Consider the following 24402-nt stretch of genomic DNA (forward strand, 5'->3'; position numbering starts at 1 on the left):
TCTCTCCGTCCCACACCGTGGGTGCCGCAGTCTCCCACTGAAGGAGCTGCTCAGTGCTGTCACAGTCTCATGCATGGGGTGGGAGATGTTGTCCAACAGTGAAGGGGCATTTGTAGGTAATTTTGAGCATCTTTGTGGTAAATCCATCCATTCAAACTTTAAAGTTACATTAAAGTTTTCTTCTTCGTGTTTTTTAATTGTTAGAAAAGCAAAATCGTGTTGCGATGGTAACTTTTCATTTATTTTTCAGGAAAGTACAGAGCAGGGGCGATTCTAGGATTCTAATTTTTAGGTGGGTCAGCTTCTAATCATAATTTCATGCAGACAGTGCCTTGTAACTATTATTAATGGAATATGCTGTTTGCAAATGTAATCAGCCCTTTTCACATTTCCAAACCTCAGTTCAGTTGGATACATGTTAGTTAGTACGTTAGTAAGTTAGTTAGTTAGTAAGTTAGTTAGTTAGTTAGTTTGATGTCTTATTGTTGTGTCTAAGAATAATTCAGAGTGAATAATCAAAGATTTTAATCCGATCCACCCGTTTTCGGGTGGAGCCTTTAATTTTCAAACCCAAGGCAAAGGCTCAGTCATAAAAGAAGTTAAACTATTTGTGGCAAAGCAGATTCAGTCTGTTAATCACATAGAGGCAGTCCACAGCAGCATGAAGTGCATAAAGAAGCATTATTCAGTACATAGACCTGTACACGATAGACAATAGAATTGTTTTATATTAAAGAAAAGAAACACAATCCCTCCCTTTGTTATACAGACTTAGCATCATGTACCCAGATTTCACAAGTGGAGAATAGATTTGTAGTCCGTCACATCAGTGCAGTGGCAGGTATCCTGTTCAGCCATGTTTAGAGTGACAGTGTAAATCCTGTAAAACACCATTCATATCAATATGTTCTGTTTAGAATGTCCACTGGCATTTTTTAAGTGTCCTACTGGAAAGCACACAAAGCCTCAGCAAAATACATGAAAAACTACTCTGTGAAAAATAACTTTTGTTTTTCCAGCCAACTTCACTATTTGCTCCCTCATTTCTCCTGTTCATGTACAACCTCTCTTTCCTCTCTCTCCTCCTCACTCACCTAGAAAATAACAAAAATATATTCCTATAAAAATTATTATAAGAGCAGGTTGAGGATCCATAATTGATAACACCACAGCACACTGCTTATAAACACTTATAAACAGTGTGCTGTGGTGTTATGTGAGAAATCATGATCAGAGTCGGTAAAACAGAAGCTACAGCTTTTTAATTTTTGGTGAATAATTTGGTGAATTTGACCACATGTCCACTCTTGCCTGTTTCTTTTCTCTCTCTCTGGTGTCTTCGTTCCTGCTCTCTCCATTTTAGTAAAAGTATGTTTTAAATCTGCATCACTGATTTGTGTCATTAAATTAGAACTGCTCTTTCTGCCACAACAACAAAGTCTTATTTAAGCGATTAGTACTGTTAATATAGTTATTTTAGGGGCGCTCTGAACTCGCCTACGGCCCAGATTCGGTGTACATGTATGTACAGATTTCTGTGTGATGAGATGAAACGCTGTGATTAAGTGTGAATGGTATTCATGGTCATTGATCAACGATCGTCACAATTTGCATATTAACGATGACGAAACTGACACCAAGTTTCAGTCCTTATGCAGATGGACTGATTATGAGATCAGGAAACCCCGCAGTCCGCTTAGTCTGAAGAAGTCACGCTGATGAGTGAAAACGCGACGTCCAGATGAACAAAGTGAACTTTCTGGAAATTCTTTACCTGCATGATTGAGGACTGACCAAGGCATTTGTACATTTATGTGAGTGCATTATTCATGTGAAAGTGTGTAGCGCAGTTTTTTTCAATAACTTTGGGGCTATTTAGCATCTCTTTAAAAAACAAAAAAAAATCATTTTACGTGTTTTTGTGCTTTTTTTCTCTTCGTGCTTGGTTTGAGTGAGTAGCCATCATCGCAAACCGGGTATGTTTAGGGATTTTTTCTTTCTCGTTGGAGTGATTCCTCTTGGTAAATATACGATCTCTGATGCAGCGCCGCACTACGCCCTTCAGTTCCGCCCAAAAGGGAAATGACGCCGGTGCAGAAAATGGCGTCCGCAGAGCCTGTGGTCCGCTGTGGCTTTTTACCCGTTTAATTTAGCTCCGTGTAGGGGGTCTGTTCGCCTGGCAGATGGACGCTGATGCCACCATGGCAGTGCAACGCTGCCACCCGCTTTCTTGATCTCGGAATCGAACTCGCAACTTGATGTCCGACGGAGCCAGAGCTGGCTGGTCGAAGAGGGGTTGTGGAGATTCGCACCGCCGAGGTGAGACGGCTGGATTTAGGCTAAGCTAAAGCGGCTCCGCCGGTCTAAGCAGCTGTCGGAGCCCCTGTAGCTCCAGCTCGGAGTCGTGACAGCGAGTTTAGACAAACACGGAGTGAAATATCCGCTCAGTTTGCGACAGTTTCCTCCTTTATCTTCCACAAATGTGCGCCGCCATGTTCCGTCCTTACAGCCGAGTGTGGGGACCGTTATCCGCCAGCGTTAGCCTTTGTTTTGGAGCTCCAGCCGCGGCTTGGAGCACGCTGTCCCCCCGCTGCTGTTTGAAGAAGTAAACACGGAAACCAAGGGCACTTTAAACCCCGTGTTGGTGCAGATTTAACACGTTAGCGGGAGGCTTATTTTTGTGACAAGTGTGCGGATGTTTTCTTTTTCACCTGGAGGCAGACCCAGGTGAGGTCAGCCACCGGGTGAGAAAGATCAAAACGAGGCTAGACCGATTCAGCGAGCTGCTTTATGTTGTCTACATCCCGTTTTCACTGAAAGCAGGGCTGAAAGGATTAATCAGCTATAGTACCAAACAAGCTTAAACAAAGTGATTAAGCCGCAACTTTCATTAACAATTTAGCTTTTACACAAATTTCCAGCTCCGCTAGAGTAGCTTAGCATGATCCTCATTTCTCAGCGCTGGAAGACATTTGGCATTTTCACAAAAGCACTGATATAATAAACATCTCAATCTTCATAATTAAAACATCACAAACTGGGACACACATGAGACCTAACTTGGAGAGCAGGTTGAGAAGAAACGCCTCTCACATAAACTAATGTATTTGTTCATCACTTGTCGCTTTAACGTTGGATTTTCCTTTAAATTGTCACATGTGAAACTATTACCAAAGAGCCAGTAAATTAAATATTCATGTAAACTGCCGACGATGTGTGTTTTACAGCTCTTCTGTGCATGAGAGCTGTGATTTACAAGCCCCTGAACGCACCGTGGACTGTTTGATGGGTATCCTCGTGTCTTCCTCTTCATTTAAACCTTCTTTGTCTCTGAGAGCATCTTTTTCTGTCTCTCCCGTCAGAACCAGGGAAGCACAAACACAGGAAATGCGAGCGGCCCCTTAGCGCTCAGCCGTCCAAGCCTGTGATTGTTCGCCCGGGCTCCAAAAGGTACGTCAAACACACAGAACTCCTTGATAAATATATATTTTTATCTTCACTCTGCCCTCCTCTAGACCATCTGCCTCATTTCGGCCCGCTGAGTTTTAGGATGTGATAGGGGGAAGGGCGAGGGGTCAAAGGTTAAAGTCTTGGATCCTTAAATTTAGCTATGATATCAATGATTCTGTTGAGTAACGTTTAGATGATTTTTATGGCTTTAAAAATCATAGAAGTTATTGTATCAGGTTTATTTCCACTTCTTGTACAGATGATGAAAAAATAAAAATACTTGTAGTTAACTGAAATACCAAACGTAAGTCACTAGAAATAAAAGTAAAATTATTGATTTGATGGGTTATTTCCTACGTTTCGTTCCCATACACTATGTCATTCCTGTCACCCATCTTTTCTTTGTCCTTCCCATATTTTGAATCTCTTTCACATCTCATTTTCATTTGTTTCTTAAGTATTGGTGTTTAATTAGATTTTTATTTTGGTTGTTAAATTCCAGTTTATTACAGTCTGGGTGGTTTTAAATTTAGACGTTATTTTGGTTTCATCTCTTGAAAACAATAACTTTATATCTGACACCAGAGTCTGAGCTTTTACCATCTGTATCTTCAAATAGGGGAAAAAAACCCACAATCTCATATTTGAACTGAAATTCTGACCCAAAAAGCAGCAGCGGGAGAGCTGACGTAGCACGGAAGCTAAAAGGAAAGCAGCATCAGTTTGGAGGGATTTCTCTTCTGCTGTTCTGTCTGTGAGGAGGTGCACGCGTAATGAAACTGAGAGCAGAGGAAGAAGAAACATGATGTGCATCACTAGTCAACTAGACCTTTAAAAGGTGAGGCTCTTGCTAGTCGGCCGATAAACGAATTATTAATGTAGCGACTGTTAGCTGTGGGTTTAAAGAGCTTATGACGCCACCAGCAGGAGGTGCAGCTCTCGTACCGTGATTGATTGTCATGAAGTTCTCAGAGTCTGACGGCAAAATCTTGAAGGATAATCAACAGAATCCTAAGTACAACTGATTTCCATACCAACCTGTTCCTGAGGTGGATAACGTCCAAGATTTTCCCCCCAAAAACAAAATGCAGGCTGTAATAAACTGGACTCATCTTTTAATCCCACCATCATTTTACCTCCAATCAACTTTTACTTATATTTTTTTGAATGATGATGAGTAAACACACTGAGTTTATCATGTATATGAACACTAAACTGTTGAAAGGACTGTTGAGACTAAAAGTATACGGATGATTTATGATTGTAAATCACACATGTTTGTCCACATATTTCTGGTGAAAGTTTGCAGGAGTTCACGCTTTAATTGTTGTTGGCTTTGTCGTCCAGGTGATTGACGCTCAGAAAAGGGACTTTGTTAGCATCTGCTGGACACAAGGGGCACTGTCCTCTGATTGGCTCGGACAACCCCCTCTGACATGCCCGTGGCCAATCAGAGGTGAGTGTGCTGCGTGTGTGTTTACGTTCTCAGTGAGCACATGTGAGTTTCTGTGTGTTTGTGTTCTTGAAAGGGTTTCCTCTCTTCTCCGTCAGCTGGTGTGTTGCAGTGCAGAGTAACAGCTTTTTGATGCACGGCGGCTGAAGTGCAAAGCTTTTTAACATCCCTTTAAATGACCTTCCAGCTCCTCGCTTACTGTTTTTCAGCACCTTTATATCCTTGGAGAGACGTCACTTCTCTGTGTGTGTTCAGTTGATTTTTGCGTGGTTGTTATTTCCTCACGGTTCGTCCCTTTCTCCTTGTTCACGCTTCTCTTCTCGCTCGCTCGCGCCTTCAGGTGTGTTATGTCGGGGGCGGATGTGGAGGTGTACCTGTCTCAGGTGCACGATGGGAGCGTGTCGTCGGGCTTCAGGGCGCTGTACGAGGAGCGTCTGCTGCTGGACGTCACGCTATTGATAGAGGAGCACCACTTCCAGGTACGCAACTACAGCACATGTCACACAACAGTCAATTTAAAGGATAACTCTAGCTTTGGCCTTTCTCCTCCTTTGACCCCGTTTCTGGTCCAAGAGTGGTCTCAACTAGAAAACCCTGACGAATGTTGGTGTGCTGTCTCATGTGTTAATACCTCTGCTTTGGTTTGCTCCTCCCACTTTCAGGCCCACAAGGCACTGCTGGCCACCCAGAGCGACTACTTCCGGGTCATGTTCACGGCAGACATGAGGGAGCGGGACCAGGACAAGATCCACATGAAGGGGCTGACGGCTGCTGGGTTCGGCCACATTCTCCGCTTCATGTACTACGGCTCGCTGGAGCTCAGCATGCCCACGGTGCAGGAGATCCTGCAGGTAACACACACACAGTTCAACGGAGCGCCTTGTGAGCCTCAAAATTAAATCCACAGTTGATGTAAGAACGCGTCTTCCTCTCCCCGCAGGCGGCCATGTACGTCCAGCTGACGGAGGCGGTGGAGTTCTGCTGCTCCTTCCTGCTGGCTAAGATCTGCCTGGAGAACTGCGCCGAGGTCATGCGCCTCCTGGAGGACTTCAGCGTGGGCGTGGAGGGCGTCCAGGAGCAGCTCGACAACTTCCTGCTCGAAAACTTTGTCCCACTCATGAGCCGACCCGACTTCCTGTCCTACCTCAGCCTCGAGAGACTGCAGGTTTGATTAAACGAGCACAGTTTTTAACTATAAATACAAAATGTGCTTATATGCTGTGAGATCCATCTTTTTTCTTTTTATGAAGTGCTGAGAAATAGTTTTTAAAGCGACAGTTTAAAGTCGGCTTGACAAAGAAAGAGCAGTTTCTGAACTGATAAAGTGATCGACTGTCGTCTGTGCTTACACACTCATGTTAAGCCAGCGTAGTTTGTTCTAAGTAAAACACATTTAAAGCTTTTTATTAATGGGTCAAAAGCAGCTCGTTTGCAGGTTTGGTTCTTCAGGGAAGTGTAAATATGAAACAAACATAAAAATGTGCCGAAATCTGTGTCTGAATTTTCCACAAACACTTTGCTGTCGTCACATTGATTTCTATTTCTACGTCCGCTGTTTTAAAAAGCACAGAATCTTTATATTTATATATTTGGAACAAAACTAAACTGTTTTACTTCTTTCTGATTTAAAAAAACTCATCTAAAGTTTTGTGTGTTTACTCTTCATGATTTCCGCTCCTGTGCAGGCATCCTCACACCCTTTAATAGGAGCGTGTTTTATTGACAATCTGGATTGCAGCTTTGACACGTTGGGCTGTGTCTGACTCCCAGGTGCATGTTTTAAAGAAGGAAATGCAAAGACATTAGTGAGGTACAAATAGCCCAGACTGCAACAGAAATGTGTCCCGGGGGGTTCAGGAAAAGGTGATGAGCAAATTAAAGGCACATTTGTTGTTCTCGGTACTCATAAAATGTATTTTATGCAGCAGGTGTCAGTAAATATCAACGAGAGAGTTTCGCTGTTTCATGGTGGTTAAATCTCACCCTTAAAATCAGACTAATCCAAAGTAAAGCCCCCCACGGTCCTGTTTAAGTCCTTTTTTTAACCTTCTCGTTCCTGTTATGTTAATTCGTGCAGTTGTCAGTAAAGTCATGTATCCAGCTTTAATAAGGAGGTGGAAACAAAAACTGAATTCATTCTTATGAAGTGTTAGTTAATCTGAAACACCACATTTCACTCAGCTCTGTCAGCAAACACAGAGTTCCTGTGCAGCTGTGATCACAGCCTTTCTGTGAGTTAACGCTGCAGAGACGTATGTGGAGAAAGATGTTAGAAAGAGACGGGACAGGAAGATTATTATTTTGAGATGGAGCAGCTGCTCAGTGACATTTGATAGAATGGAAATTTAAAGCTTACGTGTAATCTTAGGTTTAGACCTGCAGAGACTCAGGCACATGCACAGGTCTCTGATGGGATGGATTTACTTTTTTGGGAGTAATATTTTGTTGAAAATGCTCCAGAGATGCCTTAATTTTTTCTGTTTTATTACATTTTCTTGTCTCCCCTGTTCTCTCTAGTTGCTGTGGATTGATCTCTTGTGGTCTCTGTAGTGTTTGTAGAAGTTTGCAGGGCTTAAATTTAGGGGAAATATTTAAAAGTGGAAACGGAAAACGGCTGGATCGGTTGTTAAACCTCCTCTGCCCCTCTGTGTGATGTAGGCGTACTTGAACAGCGACGCTCTGAGTCGCTTCCCCGAAATCGAGCTGTACGAAGCAGTGCAGGCGTGGCTGCGGCACGACCGGCGGCGCTGGAGGCACACGGACACCATCGTGCAGTCCATCCGCTTCTGTCTCATGACCCCGGCCAACATCTTCGAGAAGGTGAGCGCTGCTTTCTGACCGATGTAAATGAGGACGGTCGCCTTCACCTTTTGGAGCTTCGGTGGCTCAACGCAGGTCACCATAGCAACGTTAAGCCTACAGCCAGTCCCATAATTCACAGCTTTCTGATGTTTTCCTCCACTCAGGTGAAGACGTCGGAGTTCTACCGTTACTCCAGGCAGCTGCGGCAGGAGGTCGATCAGGCTCTCAGCTACTTTCATGATGTCAACCAGCAGCCTCTGGTGGAGACGCGCTCCAACCGCATCCGCTCCGTCCGCCCGCAGACGGCCGTGTTCAGGGGAATGATTGGTCACAGCATGGTCAACAGCAAGATCCTCCTGCTGCAGCGTCCAAAGGTAACCGCTCGTTTACGTACATGGAAATTGGCTACATGCTTGTACCTTTTTCTGTGCTTTCTGTCTAACACGCTTCTGTCTTGCCTCCCTTTCTGAGCGCTCCTCGTCCCATTGGCTGTTGGGGCGAATATCTCCGAGTTGCCTCGTTAAGCCTGTAATCCTCCTTTAAAGTTCGGGGATGGAGTGTTCGGCTCTAACTGGTTAACTGTGTCTCAGGTGTGGTGGGAGCTGGAGGGACCTCAGGTGCCGCTGCGACCCGACTGCCTGGCCATTGTCAACAACTTCGCCTTCCTGCTGGGCGGAGAGGAGCTGGGGCCCGACGGTGAATTTCACGCTTCCTCTAAAGTGTACCGCTACGACCCTCGACAGAACTCGTGGCTACGCATGGCGGACATGTCTGTGCCCAGGTTAGAGACGCCCGAGGTCATGGCTGCATAGTGAAGAGCCCATTTCCTCGCCGACCTCCTTCTGAGTTGTTTTTTTGTCGTTTGCAGGTCAGAGTTCGCCGTGGGCGTCATTGGAAAGTTTATTTATGCCGTGGCGGGCCGCACACGAGACGAGACCTTCTACTCCACAGAGCGATACGACATCACAGAGGACCGCTGGGAGTTCGTGGACCCGTACCCCGTCAACAAGTATGGCCACGAGGGAACCGTCCTGAACGGGAAACTATACATCACGGGCGGCATCACCTCCTCCTCCACCTCCAAACAGGTGTGCGTGTTCGATCCGGGCCGGGAAGCAGGAGGTGGGGGCGGAGGGGGGAGCGCGGGCGGGTCGGACTCACACAGGACACGCGCTGGCCGCGGCCCGCTGCTGCCCGGCACCCACGCCAGCTGCTGGGAGAACAAATCTAAAATGAACTACGCCCGCTGCTTCCACAAGATGATCTCCCACAACGGGAAGCTGTACGTGTTCGGAGGCGTGTGCGTGATCCTGCGGGCGTCCTTCGAGTCGCAGGGCTGCCCGTCCACGGAGGTGTACAACCCAGAGACTGATGAGTGGACCATCCTCGCCTCCATGCCCATCGGGCGCAGCGGTCACGGGGTGGCGGTGCTGGACAGGCAGATCATGGTGCTGGGCGGTCTGTGTTACAACGGCCATTACAGTGACTCCATCCTCACCTTCGACCCGGAGGAAAACAAGTGGAAGGAGGACGAGTATCCCAGGATGCCTTGCAAACTGGACGGTCTGCAGGTGTGCAGTCTGCACTTCCCAGAGTACGTTCTAGAGCACGTGAGACGCTGCAGCTGAGGTCTGCTCCACCGCACGCCTCCTTTTATAGAAACGCACCGTCACGGACTGAAGTTTCCTGCTGAGGGGTGGGGGGGCGGGATCAGGTGTTTACAGGTGGGAGACTCTACAGGCTTTTAAACTGGAGACCAGCACTTACCTTAAGGTGAGGAAAAATGGCTGGGGCCATAGCGTTGCTCTTCCGAAACGAAGGAAGCAGCAGTCAAAGTGCGGCGCGTGAGACGCCACCCGCAAACATTTTCAGATATAGCTTTCTCAGAAAATATAGAAAAAATTAATCGTTTGGAGGAAAAAAAAAAAAAAGGGTTTCATTCTGCCGGTTTATGTTCGGACTTTGGTCAGCTTCCTGTTCTACTTCTCACCTTCTGTATTTAGGCGCTCCAGTCAGGCTCACCGCAGAAACGCACTGGAAGCGTCCGATTCCGATCCACCAGTCGAGCAAACCTGCACCACAAATCCTACTCGAATTAGGTTCATTTCTTTTGAAGCCATCAGTTAGTGAGTGACTATATCAAACACTGGAAAATGCCCTATAAATATATAACAACAATCGGGTATAGAAACGAGATGTAACACTGTATACACTGTAGTGTAGTCATTTTAGAGCCTCTCCAAATATACAACTGTAGACGCTTTAACCTGCTAACAGCTATCAACTGTTATAAATTCGCTTCCAGTGCGTTCCAGCTTTTAGTCCTAATTCAGCTCTTTGCTCCCAGATATCCATCAAACTACGCTCATGTTCATCCAGCACAGCATCACGGTCCTCCTCTTCCTTCCTCTGTCTCACAGTTTGAGAGTAAATGTATCCTGACAGTGATGATGATGATGATGATGGACTCACACAGCTTTACTCACTCTCATCTACGTTCCCTGCACTTTATTGGTTGTTATTGTGTGTAAATGCACAATTTTTTCCTCCCAGCAGCTGAATGTGCTGTAATGCTGGAGACACGTGTCTGAAATTAACTTCATGGCTGACAAGTCAAGACTGACTAAAGGAGTTGAAACATTTGAGAAACAATGGACCTCATGCAAGAACATTTTAATGCATTATGCTGATGATAAAGGACCAGAAACGATTATAAAACCATTAACCAGAGTGATGTTGTCAGAAGTACTGTTAGCTGTATGAAAAATGAGTTTTGAGGTTGAATAACAAACTCTAAAGTAGTTTTCTTGTTTAGCATAAAAATTGATATAATTGAACCACTCGACATTTAAAGACAGTGCACCCTGTCTTTGAACAATATTCCATTTTAACCACTTTGAGAAATTAAACAATAGCTTGTTTATTAACCTTACAGCCAGGCTTCTGCCAGTTAGCAAATTAATACATTTGAATATATGACTTGAGGGTGGTTTGATTACCAGATCATATGAAATTTTGTAATGCTGTTGAGATCTGCTAAGCTAACTAGCTAAAATCAGTTTTAGCTAAGGCTAGCTCTGACAACATTAGCTGGTGTGTCAGCACGTAGCATTATATCCTACTGAGTTGAGCAGTACAGTTAGCTGTTGTTTTATAATGCATATTACAGTTGCATATTTGGTGATTTTAAAGACACTTTAAATTACAACTTGTATGAAAATACCAAAAATAAGAGTATCTATTCAAATTTACGCTAACTATCATTAGCCATAGTTTGACTTACTTATCTCTTTCTGTTATAAACTGGTTTAGCTACATCTTATTAAATCTTTAAACTCATTTAAATTAATTGTAATTTCCAGATGACAACTAGGATGATATTTATACCTATCTCCATTTAGGCTTTAAGGTTAGCTGCTATTACAACAGCAGCTAGCTTTCCACTGTTTAAGCGCTATAACCTTAGCTGTGTTAACTACCTAGTTAACCATCTATGGCATCTACTAAAAGCTGCTTGGTTAACCAGTGTTCGCAGGAGTTTAGCTCCTTTATAACTTTATTATGAACTTATTGAAATGTTCTCTGTAACATATAAAATTTACAGATAGCAACACAGGGTTTTAACTTTAGCTAAGATTAGCCTTGGCTATCTGGAGATAGCCATCTGCCTTTGGCTGTATAATTGGTTTTCTTTCCAAAGCTGTAAATGTATTAATCACTTACAGTGGGGAAAAAGTAGTTTAAGAAAGATGAACCATAAAAATCTTCAAATGATAAGTCCAAAAGTAAATTTTCTGTTTTACAGCATTGTCGATACTAGCATCGTTGGTGTTAGCTTGAGACATTGTTTGTTTCAGTTGTGTCATTTCTATGGAAGGTTGTTTCTATAACTTGAAGGGAGAAAATGCTATAAAAATGAATATAAATCTATGTAAGTTTTGGTCATCCCAAAACCTACTGAATATTTGTTACTTGAAATTTCAAGTTTGGTATCACAAAATTTCGACTTGCTTAAAAGTAACTTAAAAATGTCTAACTTGGAAATTTAGACAAAATTTCAAGATACTGAAGTGAAATTTTGCTTTAAGCTGAAATTTTGACTTCGTTCAATCTGGCAGTTTCTTGTTTTTTAGTTTTGCTTTTTCAGGGGTGAAAATAAGCTTCCATAGATTGCACATCTCATGATGAGGAATAATGAAATACAGAAGTAAAATATATTGTTATATTTAAATATTTCTAATTAATTAAAAAATGATCTTTACATAAACGTAGCTGTGGCGAACTCAGACTCTAACTGTAGCTTTGTAGTTACTATGCTTTTGTTTATAATCTATTCCATGAAATTGAGGTAGCAATGACCAGAAAGGGAAAAATTAGATGGCAGCTGTGATGGCTGCCTTTATCAGGAGTTTAGCTAAATCTTAACAGTAAGACTTTAGCATTAGTAAGGCGACCCATGGCTTTTTCAGCAGCTAGCTTTATCCTGAGTTTAGCAATCTGGTTTGCTGCAAAAATCCACTTTTTCTAGCCGTTTGTTGTAAATGTAAATTTAAAAAGCTATTTTCTTAACAAAGGACACACTTATATTGCACATTTTTGTATATACAATGAAAAATATCAAATCAAAACCATGACAACTGATCATATATGTATTTAATATGTCTTGATTTACTGTTCTCACCCCAAAGATTCTTTCAAATCTGCTTCTATTCGTATTAGAGGTTCTTGCTTCAGGTTCATTGTTTCTTTGGTTGGTTTACACACTTCATATTTTATCTCTACAGCCAAGCTCTGTGTTTCAATGTAAGCTGCAAACACTGGAGATCAGTATAACCAAAGCATTAAGCTGTGAAAGAATCAAACAGTTACCAGCCAGTGTTTAAATGACTTGCACCAGTGGTGTGTTCATTTCAGACATTAAAGGTTCACCTTCCTCAGCTGATGCAAACTCCGTCTTTGTAGCTTGCACGTCTCAGCAGTGCGACGCCTCCATCCTGCAGCCCAGTAAGCCGTGCTCGATGACCAGCTCCGTGCTTGTATTGTTTTTATTTTTGTCTTTTGTTTTCATGAGCCAACTGTGAAAAAGGGCTAGAGCACACACTGATGCAGTTTTGTCTGTTAGCTGTATATTTAAGTTATTTATTTTCTACAGGTATTGCTTTTCACTGAGCTATGCAGTAACAGTTGTAGGATTATTTATTATGACAAGAGACTTCATCATAAGTCGTGTTGTTTTCAGGTCGTACCTCATCGTCTGTCCTTATTTCATACTCGGGCCGTCTGTCTTCTCTGCATGTGGCTCATCGACGGATGCTTCAAGAGGTTTTTCTTTCAGTCTTAAGGCATATTTAAGTATTGCAGCACCTTTGCATTTTCCTGTATGCAAATTCTCAGTGTCATACTTCGCGTTCCTCTTTGTTCTTGTAGCAGCATCCAAGCTGTCCACGAATCTCTCGAGTCCTGAGCTGCAGCTTTAACAGCATCCCTGCAAAGCCACTCTTGTTTCTTTGGTGGGGACATAATCCCCCAAATGGTTTAAAATCTTCCCCCACCTGCACGCCTCTGCAGCAGGTGAGAGTAATGTCCCTGCAGTAGATGATTTACATCACATTTCAGCTCTTTGTTGACATTTAAAAAGCTTGAGTCAGCAGATTTTAGACATTTTTGCTGCAAAGTTTAATGATTTTTTTTTTTTTTTCTTTTTTGTCCTTTCAGCTGTTTGGATCAGCTAAACGTTGCAGCCATATCTCTGTACCAACAAGTCATTTAACAACTTATTTGGACACTTTAACCCAGTCAAACTCCTATAAAAATTGAAGTTGAAGACCAAACAATAACACAAAATAAACTTTTTTTGCTTTCAAGTTCTGTAAATGGTTCAGTTCTTCAGATCTGCTTTAAAACTCTTGTGCTCCCTTTACTTTAGCTCAGTGCTTCTCAAACTGTGGGGCAGGCCCCACTGATGGGCCACAGAGCCACCGCATGAAGGGCAAGGATGAGAAGCAAAATATGAAGTGATTCTAAGCTGAATAAAATATTTTTTGTAAGCAAACAAAACAGCGTAGATTGATTGAAATTTAAATTGGGTCCTTTTTTATTGTTAGTGATTTTAAGGACCTCCTAAATTTAAGTGCATGATTCTGTCTTAACTGAGGCAGGAAAATGAATCTCTTCATTAACTGCTCCTCCCTTCACATCTCCTCCGTGTCCCTATACTCTGCAGCTGATACCTTAAACGTGCCACTGCAGTCCGCTCGCTGCTGTTCCTCTTCTTCCTCCTTCTCTCATGTTGCCGTTTGAAGAAGAAACTTGTAACCAATAAAGTACTACTGTCCCAATTCGAGGCACATCCAGTCATAGCGCAGCATCCTTTAGTCCACCAGTCTGTCAGTAGGAAAACAGAGTAGAGGATTAAAAAAAAGGCATACCTTGCTACAACGACTGTATCCGAAAAAGAAAGTAAAACCAGATTAACATATCTTATAATCTGAGTAGAAACTCTTTGGAAATGATTTGTAACTTCTTTCCAGAAATAAATGTTCATATTGGTCAACTTTCACCTGCCTTTGTGCTTTTCTGACTGTTTACTTTGTCTACATGACGTTTCCCCTTTACACATTCATGAAACCAGTTGAAACATTAAAAAGTGAATTAAAACCTGCATGCAGGTTTATTATTATCATAATCATTATAAAAAATCCATACGATATAAAAAGTATCAGCTGATATTTGTATATACACAATTATGACTAAAGTTGTTTATTTACTTTTCAATGTTACAACTGAGACTGACGGAAAGAAATTGATGTAAATAAATGTGACGACTAAAATATTTCAGTCACAACATAAAATTAGGAATTAACTGGAGAAGTGGGCGTCCCAGAAGCTCAACCTGTATCACTCTTTAACATAAGTTTAGTATTTAACCCCCACTTGTTATTTGTGTTGAAGTCGTCCTATATTTTTAGTTCAACGCATAAGGACAGAAGAGAGACTTGGGTGGAGTGAGCTTATCGGACGCTGGCACCTGCTGAGATGCGCGTTTCCCTGATTTCCCCACCAATTTGTATTTTACTTTTAGTTTTTTACATTATTACTTTTAAATTGTATTATTGTTGTTTTACTTAGTTTTGTTTTATTCAATTTTATTGTCCCTATATTAATTAAAATATTTTTAATATGTTTATGTTGATCGTAGCCTCCTGAAGCATTACGCATGCGCCACTCCTCTGGCTTGCCGTAGAAAAGCGAAAGTCATCCAATAAGGAGCATGTCATATGCTAGATTGGTGAGTTTTATTCATCGTATTCATTGTTTGTCACCTGTAGCGATATCCTGTTTTAAGTACTGGCTCTATGTTGTCGAAAATTGAGGTTTTGAAAACAAAACGACAATGAACAGTCAGTTAAACTATGCTAGGCTAATTGAAAGCTAACTTTAGCATTGTGTTAGCTCCTCCGTATAACAAACAGCCATTAATCATGAGGAGACACCGAAACTCCTTTTTGTGTCCCTGTTTTAGTGTATTATATCTGAATTCGTGTTAAATACGTGTAACTGACACTCCAGAGTCATTCATCGCATCACTGCGTGTCTAACCGGTGTGTTTACTATGCTGGTTTGCCGCCAGGTGTCGCTGTGTGCCGCGGCTCCGGGGCTGGCGGCCCTGCTGAGCGGCTCTGTGCTGGCTGCAGGTGAGGGGAAGAAGAAGAGCAACCAGCCGCCTCTGAGCATCGAGGAGGTGGGTTTATACAGAGCCTTTCTAGCGAGGGAAGGAAAGTGCTTTGCCCATGAGTCCGTTTTACTTTGTCTGTGACTTTGTTTACATCACACAGCCACCCCTCCACAGAGGTCTGGATCAGAGTCAGAGCTGACCCTGGAGGGACAGCTTCAACATTTCAGAGCTTCAGAACTTCACACTCTGTATTTGTTTCAGCTGCCGTCTCTGTACACCAGCCCTGAAGCTGCGGTGCCCCAGTACGTGGAGCCCGAGGCCGGGCCGGTGGAGGAGAGGGTGGCCTCACTGAGGAAATGGGCAGAACCATACACGAGCCAGTGTCAGGTTAGTTTACCTAACCTCAGGTGGAAAACTCTGTAAGAAAAACAGAAAATTTGTCAACCTTCTGATGAATATAGACATCAGTCCAAAACAGGCAGCACTTAATACCCATAAGTACAGATTTTATATACTTTTAGACTATGGCAGATCACGTGTTCTTATAGATTTTTGTGCTGATGATGTATTTCTGGAAGAGAAGCTGTCATGTGGCCTAAGCTGTTGTGCTCCCGTTGTTCTTGACAGTCTCCTCGAGCCTGTGGCTTTTGTTTCTGATAAAGGACATTGTGGGATTGTTTTTTCTTCCTCGCTGCCACTGTTGCAGAAACATTCACACCGAATCCAAACAGCTCGTGTTGCCTCAGAGGAGGCGGTGTTTCTGTTTCTGTGAGGTTTGTGGCCTTGAGGTGAAGACGAGCAACAAAGACATGACGACCAGTAACTGTTTGTTTCCAGAGAGACGCCAGGGAACTTGTCTTTAAGTGTTAAAAACCTGAAATTTCTTTGCTTTCTGTTCTACTTTCTTTTATCTCCTTCTTTCTTTTTCTTGGTTTTCTTTCTTTTTTCTCTCCCTTCCTCTTGTTGTTCTTTTTTCCTTCTACCGCCATGCTTCCTCACCTTTAAGCCTTCCAACCATCCTCAAATCTTCCTTTCCTGCTGACATCCATCCTTCCTTCCAGTCATCCTTCCTTCCTTCCTCCTTTCTTTCCAGCTCTGCTTCCTCGCTTCCTTATGTTTGTCCTTCCATTCCTTCTTCCTTCTTTCGTTCCTCACATCCATGATCCTGCTATCATTCACCCATCATTCCTTCCTTCCTTCATTAACTTTGTCTTTCCTTCCGTTTTTCTTGAAGTTGCACAGGAAATAATCAAACCTGCCATCAGACAGAAACAGTTTGTCTCTGTTCTGTAGTTGTTGGTTAATAATAAAATGCCCCATTAACGAGTGAAATTCAGCATCTTTATGTGTGTCTCTTGTTTTTTGCAGGAAACTGGCCGGGCTGCTTTGGAGAAAGTGGAGGTGAGTAAACGCTGAAACTTGTAGAAATATTTTTCTCGTTATATCTCGTCGTTTCATTAGTTTCTGAGCTGAAATCTTCACAGCATGCACAGAAAGTATAATATCGAAAACTATCCTGAAACACTTTTGGCTCTTATGAGAAATAAAAATATACCCGAAACCAGCCTGAGGAGGCTTTGACGCTCATCTTTCAAATTGTATCTTTTTCTTGGATTCTTGTAACTTCTTACAATCTGACAAATACCAGAGATTATTACACAAAGACCAACACTGACAGCAATAAGATGAACATGATAAAAGAATCTAATTTTTAAAGGAAACTTGGATATAAAGGTCTAGGTTTGATGGAACAATATGTCTTGAAGAATCCTGGGCCGAGGTACGTTGGCTCTGCAGGTGAATGTGTGTAGAGGAAGAAAAAAGCAGCGACTAATCAAAAAACTGACAGAAATATTGATACTGAAAGTGAATTGAATTAAAGAGTTAAAATGGCTGTTTGTTTTTTGTCCCCCTGATGATCTTTGGACCACAGCAGGTGTATCAGAGGGTGGAGCCCATCATCAGCACATCAGTAACAACAGTCACAGGTGAGGAAATGCTCGTCACTTTAATGAGCTGTTCAATGAAAGCGTGTGTGGCAGCCTGTTTGTGTGTTAATGTGTTTGAACATTAAATTGAAAATCTCCCTAAAAACCTGTGAGCTCCTTCACTCTGTCCTTCAGATGCGTACCAGTTCCTCAGTGACCCTCCTCCTGACCTCTACCCCAGTGTGGCGGTGGTGGGTTTCTCCGGCTTCCTGGGACTTTATTTGGCCAAAGGTAACGTGGGAACATCTGCTCCTTCTCACTGATGAATCGTGTCAGAGGGACTGATAATGAGTGTTACAGTTTAGGTTTTTACAAATGTGTCTAAAGCGACCTTGACAGAGTGCTGTCTCTTCACATTTTTCTCCGTGTTTTGCTGCTGATAAATTTGGAGCTCCTGGGATAATCTCTGTCAGCCCTCAGAGAGGAGGCTTGGAAACGTTTTCATCTAAAGCAGCTGTTAGATCGTGTCTCATGTGGCTGCTCACAAACTCATAAATATTATTAAAGTGGATCTCCTCTGCCCGTGTCCAGCTCCATATTTTGATCCATGGACTCTGCTAGAGAACAAAATAATCCTCATTTATGTGGGAGTGCCTTTCCACACCTAAATAAATGTTTCGTTTGTTTAAATCGAACTCCTATTTGTTTTCCCCCTGGTGTTGTTCGTTTGTGTAGATGTAAGCACGGTAATCTCACTCAGGTGAGGACCAAAACAGCCAAACAGACCCTCTGCAGGAGGATGTGGTCTCGGTCCAGTTCCAGACAAACGGTTGATTTATGGTGTGAATGTGATCAAACCCAACCATCGGGTGTGTGTTGCAGGTTTGAGCTAAACAGCTTCCTGTAGCCAGACTGCAGGGCTTCCAGCACACCAGCAAAAACCCTGCAAACTGAAAACCATAAATCAATGTGATGTCGGTCAATATAAGTTTAATGCTGTGTTGTTTTATACACGAGTACTACAGCTCATTCATAAAGGCCCAGACATGAAGCATCATTTTGTGTCCAGGTTTTGGGTCTCAGTAACGTTAATGTTTACCTCCTGCAGCTGTAATCTCATAGTTACATAAAGAAGATCAGCATTATAAAGTCATGCCTGTAAACCTTTTCCTATTTGAACATCTATACTGTATTTTTATGTGTTTGCACTCTTACACACACACAAACACACACACACACACACACACAGAGAGGAGAACAGTCATGCATTCACTCTGTAAACGCTGGATTAGTAGCTGCTCTGTCTTTGAAGTGAGATATTCAGTGACCCAGTAAAAAGTGTGTACAGGTAACGAGGAACAAAAGAAAAGGTGACTCTCTCTCCCCCTCTCTCTCTCTTTCTCCCTCTCTCTCTCCCTCCCAGGCTCCAGGCTGAAGCGTCTGGTGTTCCCAGTCGGCCTCATGGCCCTGAGCACCTCCATGTTTTACCCTCAGCAGGCTGCATCCGTGTTGAAGGTGTGTGTGTTTATGTGCTAACACACAGCAGAACAGCATCTGAGTGTGACTGTTTGTGACAAAAACATAGACTGTATCTAAAAGATGGTCATAAACACCCTGATTGGCTTTTTGAAGCCTTAACTCTGACGTCTTAGCCTCGTCCATGATGCTTTTTTGGAGCCAGAAGTGATGGCACTTATTAGGAAGCTGCATATGGATCACACAGATGCGTGTACCTGCTAATTAGAGCTGATAGGGGAGGATCGTTGCCCCTGGCTCACTCAGAGTCTGTCACCTGGTCTTTTCCGGTTGATTTAAGTCTCTGACTGTCCTCGTATCCAGAGGCTAACATCTGCCCCCGACACGTACCGTTAAAACATGATAACCATGATGTTAAAATAGTTCTGTCTGCTAACCTACGGAGCTGCTTGGTGAATATAAACTGTTTCAAACTGAGGAAAAACTGTTGCTGCTTTTACTTTGTTTGAATCAGTGTGAACGCTTCACCTGATGCAGATAAAAACATCCAAACTCAGGTTTAGTTTTCTTTAATTTCCCACATGCAGTCAGGAAACAGCTGTCAGCACCTCTGCTTGTTTCACTTATTTTAATTTTTAGCCACAAATAAATTTTACCTGGAATTTGTTCCATGAGGAAATTAACCTCCTGACTTTCTAAACTTTATCAGCCCAGCTCTGACGGACGAGTCCCAGATTAAATCTTTCCAGGCATCATTCGTAAACACGTTGTGTGTTTGATCTGTGACTCGTTTCCCTTTCGGAAAGGGCTGTGTTTCCGTGCAGGAAGCCCGGGCTGTGAATTGTGTTTCTAATTTCCACTTGGGTGGTTTTAATCACTTTGTTTCCTTCACACGAACGGACAGAGCGAGACAGAGGCACACCCGGACAGATCCACACAGCTGTAACATATGCAGAAGTGAAACAGAGGCGCGGTGAGGATGTGAAAACATCTGATCTCACGGCTTAAAGAAGTGGGTCAGAGTCCACTCAGGAGATATCTGTAACGTTTGCAGTGAAGTTAAAGCCTTCAGAAAACCATGAAAACCTGATGCTGAGCTTTAAAATCAGAAACAGGAAACCAGGACTGAGGGACGCATCCGATGAATTAAATTTGCTTTCCAATAATAAGGATGACATCGTTCTTTAGCCTCGTTTATGGTCACCACATTGATGTTGCGCTCACCATCTGTGATGTCACCGTTGACACTACAGCCCTGTCACTTTTTATACTGGTCAGTCTGCTGCTTTCTCCGCAGTGAAACATGTTGTGTCACAGAAAAGGCAGAAAAGGTCTCTGTGTCAGCGCTTGTATCAGATTAGAAGAAGTTTAAACAGGAAGCAAAGTGACCACAAAGTTGTCTCCAGAAAGTCACGTCTTTATTTCAGCGGCTGCAGCGTCTCGCTCTGTGATTAAAATACAAACAAGAGGCGCACGACCAATCAAAACGACCGACCTGGATATTTTTATTTTCCCTCCACGGTGTAGTGGTTTATACGTCACACAGCAGGTGAAAGACCCCTGGTTCGATACTGGAAGGAGACGCAGATCCCTTTGGGGCTGTGTTAGGAAGTAAAAACTCTTTTTGTCACACTTACATGCTTCAGATCAACAAACAAAAGGCAGTTTTTAAATGATGATTTAATTTATTAAGGAAAAAATATCCAAAAGATCTCAAAAAGCAACACATCATGTCACGGTCTAAAGAAACAAAGTCACATCTATCAGTCCAGTTACAAAGACATTTCTCAGGCTTTGAGATTCCAGTAAACCACTGGGAGAGACATCATACCTTCCCAGTAGTGGCCAGCCTGCCTGAGTTACTCCATGAGGTCACAATAGAACCCAGAACAACATCCAAAGAACTGCAGGCCTCACTTAAGGTCAGAGTTCACGATTCAACAATAAGAAAGAGACTGGGGGAAAATGGCATCTGTGGGAGAGATCCAAGACGAAAAGCCACTGCTGACCGAACAGAACGACTCACAAATGTCTAAAAAATTGTAAAAAAAGAAAACAAAAACAAAAAACGTCTGAATGACCCCCAACAAAAATATTCTGACTGACAAAGGTGAACTTTTTAGAAGTTTTTTGTCCTGTAGCGTTCGGTGTAAAACAAACGCAGCATTTCACAGAACATCACACCATAACAGTTAAACATGGTGGCAGTGTGATGGGTTGGGCCTGCTTTGCTGCTTCAGGTCCTGGATGACTTGCTGTAATTGATGAAACCGTGAATTCTGTCTCTACCAGAAAGTCCTGAAGGAGAATGTCCGACCTGCAGGTTCGAACCCTGAAGCTCAAGAGCTCTTTGGTTCTGCAGCAGGACGATGGGCAAGTCCACCTCAGAATTTCTGACAAAAACAAAGTCAAATTTATTTATATAGCACATGTAAAACAACACATGTTGACCAAGGTGCTGTAAAATGAAGATTATCAAAAGACAAAAAAACATAGGAAGACATGATAAAAGTTAAGAAAAAGAATCATAAAATTAGAAGATTTGAGTAAAAAGTAAGATAAATCAAAGTAGTACAAACTCATTGTGATTTAAAAGCCATGGAGTAAAAATGGGTTTTCAGACTGGTTTTGAACGTGTCCAGTGTTGGGGAGGTGCTGATGTGAAGGGACAGATTGGACAATTTAGGAGCGGTCACAGCAAAGGCCCGGGGTCCTCGGTGTTTAATCTGGACCGTGGACAGCTAAGAGCGTCTGATCCACAGACCTCAGTCATCTTGCAGGAGTGAACCAATGTAAAAGATCAGAAAGGTATGAGAGTGCAAACCCATGCAACGCTTTAAAAACACATAATAAAATCTTAAAATTAATTCAAAGCCTAACTGGCAGCCAGTGTGAGGATGCCAGTATGGGAGGTGTGTGGTCTCGGTTGCGTGTGCCAGTTAGTAACCGTGCTGCAGCGTTTTGGACCAGCTGCAGTCGGCTGACTGATGACAGACTAACACCAGAGTGAAGACTATTACAAAAGATGGCATGGATATCTCTCTGAGTCTCTAAAACAGAGAAATGGCTTCACTTTAGCAAGAAGTCAGAGATGAGAGGAACTGGACTTGATTACAGCATTAATCTGTTTATCAAACGTTAGATTAGAGTCAAACATCAAAATGAAAGTTTTGGACTGAAATCCAACTGAGATCTTTGACCTTAAACAGGCTGTTTATGCTCAAAAATCCTCCAGTGTGGTTGAATTTACACAATTCTGCAGAGAAGAGTGGACCAAAGTTTTTCACTTCAGTGTGGAGGACCACAGTGACTCGCTGTCAGGTATCACAAAGGCTGACTGCAGTTCTTGCAGCTGAAGGTGGGACAGCCGGTTATTAGGTTTAGGGGGCAGTTACTGTTTCCCACAGGCCGCGTAGGTTTGCATGACTTTTTTCACTTAATAAATAAAATAATCATTTAAAAACTGCCTTTTGTATTAATTCAGCTTTTCTTATCTGACTAATATTAAAATTCGTTTGCTGAAACGTGTGACAAATTTTTTTTTTTTAAATCAGGAAGTGGGCAAATACTTTGTCACGTCATGGTTCTTTACGTGCACAAAGTCTTTTAAAAAGTCTGGTTTTATTTTGATTCCAGTTAAAAACGTTTCCTCTCTATCTTTGGTTTAAGTTCACTGTAATAACCTCGGTGTAGCCTCTGAATCAGATGTGAAGTCTTCTCTCCTTCCTGAGTTCCAGTGCCTGTAACATTTGTTAAATATTAATCAGCTGCAAGTACGACACGATGAGCTCAGCTTCGCTGCTAATGGCAGAGACACCGGAGCACAAGTGTGAACGCACTCAGCACTGAACTGTAAATCACGCTCAGCTCGACACCAGAAGCTTAAATTGAAATCCACACTGTTTATTATTTATTTGAAATTTACTTATAATTCATGGAAATGCTCTTTTTCTAAGTTCAGTGATGATGATGGGGGTACCATCAGGTGACCTTTACATCAGAGGCTTCAGTCCCAGACCGTTTCCTGTGTGGGCCTGCCCACTCTGCTGTTGGCCTGGAAATAAATCATTAATAAATTAATGAATCATTCAGATTACAATTATCAAACTAAATCATGGGGTTGATGGTTTCTGTCGTTGTGAGTGAAAACCCTAAAACCTGCAGCTTTGTGTCATTATTGCTCTTCTTACAAAATTCGGCAGCGATCAAACGTCAGCTTCAGAGATCATTTTCTGTCTCTGCATCTGCGTTTAGCTGATGTGTTTCGTGTTTCCTGCAGGTGAGTCGAGACTCGGCGTACACCTGGACTCAGCAGGGCCGCGCCGCTCTGGAGACTTTGTGGAAAAATCCACCTTTTGGCAAAAAGGAGGTGAGTCTGCGGCGGAAGCTTTGCATGTGTTCGGTTTGCTGTTTTGATCTCCTGACTGTGTTTTTGTCTTTGTGAAGCCTGAGAAGAAAGAGCAAACGAAGGGCAGCAACACGAGCAGCTGAAGACGGCGACCCACTAACACACCTGTGTACCTGTAGCTTACTCACACATTTCCCACACAGACAGACTCCCAGAGCTGCCGATCGTTACATGTGAGCTTCACTTTGAATCTTTCCAAAACATCTCCGCCTCTTCCCAGAAGGAGTTTGGCTCATTGCACTGGACACCTCCTCCTTTTCCTCCTCTGTAAACATTCCTTCTTTCTCCTTCGATGACTTCAGCTCCTCCGGTTTAACAGGTCACAGTGTCACCTTTCAAAACACTTCCACGTACTTTAACGTCCCATTCTGCTACAGAGACGCACTAAACTCGGAAGTACTGCCAAAAATAACATTCAGATCAGTCCGATCAGTCGTTAAGATCCATTTTTATTAATATCTGTCAGGACTTTCTTCTTCTTTTTCTCCTATTTTGAAGTAAACTGAATATTTTGACTGTCAAAAGCAGTTTGAAGAACTGGGATTGACTTCTTTCTTTAGTTTTTACTATTTATGTCAATGAATTTAGACACCTGCAGTTTTCCCTCTTTCCTCTGGAGGAGGATGTAAACGAATGAAGTCTCCCCTGATGTAGTATTCAGGTCACACTGTGATTCTTATAATCCTGATTTAATGCAGTATTAATGTGTGCATCCATCTTCAGGTATTAATGAACTGTATAATATCCATGTCTAATATTTTACTGTATATATTATGTGTAATTAAATCCAGTATTTAACACTAAAACTGCATTTATTTCTCTCTTTTGATAGTTACTCATAAAAATATATATTTAGATTATCATTATTATTATTATTATTATTATTATTATTATGATGATGTGATTACATCCTTAAATCTCACCTGTATAGTAAAGAAAAATATATCTCACTGTTTTCACAAAGACAACACAGAAGTGCTGAAAGGTGCAGTTCCTCTAACGTCCACTAGAGGCCGGGCCTAAAGGTTACTCACTCGCATAGATTCCCATGCACATCTGTGCCACATCTGTACATTTAATTGCTTTATAGAAACTGTACAGAGGTGATTTTATTTTAATAAGTTATCCATTTGGCTGCTAATAAGCCTCAAAGTGAACAGCTGTCACTTACAGCTCCACGTAAATTAGCAACTCCGCCTCCACCGACCTG

At 42.4% G+C, this 24402-nt stretch overlaps 2 protein-coding genes across 12 annotated transcripts; both read left to right on the forward strand.

Moving 5' to 3' along the window:
• Positions 1-2099: 2099 nt before the first annotated feature.
• On the forward strand, positions 2100-14264 carry klhl15 (kelch-like family member 15). 11 transcript variants are annotated; one of them, XM_039616978.1, is made up of 12 exons: positions 2267-2319; positions 3363-3450; positions 4124-4288; positions 4798-4906; positions 5244-5382; positions 5566-5754; positions 5844-6068; positions 7562-7723; positions 7870-8079; positions 8296-8486; positions 8574-9299; positions 12945-14264. In XM_039616978.1, the coding sequence occupies exons 4-12, from the start codon at positions 4887-4889 to the stop codon at positions 13180-13182; spliced, it is 2100 nt and encodes a 699-aa protein (XP_039472912.1). In that variant the 5' UTR covers positions 2267-2319; positions 3363-3450; positions 4124-4288; positions 4798-4886; the 3' UTR covers positions 13183-14264. The 11 variants fall into 11 exon arrangements, 8 of the variants coding, with proteins under 8 accessions (XP_039472911.1, XP_039472910.1, XP_031582592.1 ...); XM_039616979.1 differs by having other exon boundaries at positions 2277-2319; positions 4121-4288; XM_039616980.1 differs by having other exon boundaries at positions 2299-2319; positions 4070-4288.
• Positions 14265-14673: 409 nt separating this feature from the next.
• On the forward strand, positions 14674-23998 carry apoob (apolipoprotein O, b). Its single transcript, XM_039617006.1, has 10 exons — positions 14674-14771; positions 14904-14993; positions 15336-15446; positions 15642-15767; positions 16749-16781; positions 17314-17368; positions 17504-17599; positions 18732-18823; positions 23064-23153; positions 23231-23998. The coding sequence occupies exons 2-10, from the start codon at positions 14976-14978 to the stop codon at positions 23273-23275; spliced, it is 666 nt and encodes a 221-aa protein (XP_039472940.1). The 5' UTR covers positions 14674-14771; positions 14904-14975; the 3' UTR covers positions 23276-23998.
• The last annotated feature ends 404 nt before the right edge of the window (positions 23999-24402 follow it).

This window comes from Oreochromis aureus, linkage group 9 (genome assembly GCF_013358895.1).
Source record: "Oreochromis aureus strain Israel breed Guangdong linkage group 9, ZZ_aureus, whole genome shotgun sequence".
Classification (NCBI taxonomy): domain Eukaryota; kingdom Metazoa; phylum Chordata; class Actinopteri; order Cichliformes; family Cichlidae; genus Oreochromis; species Oreochromis aureus.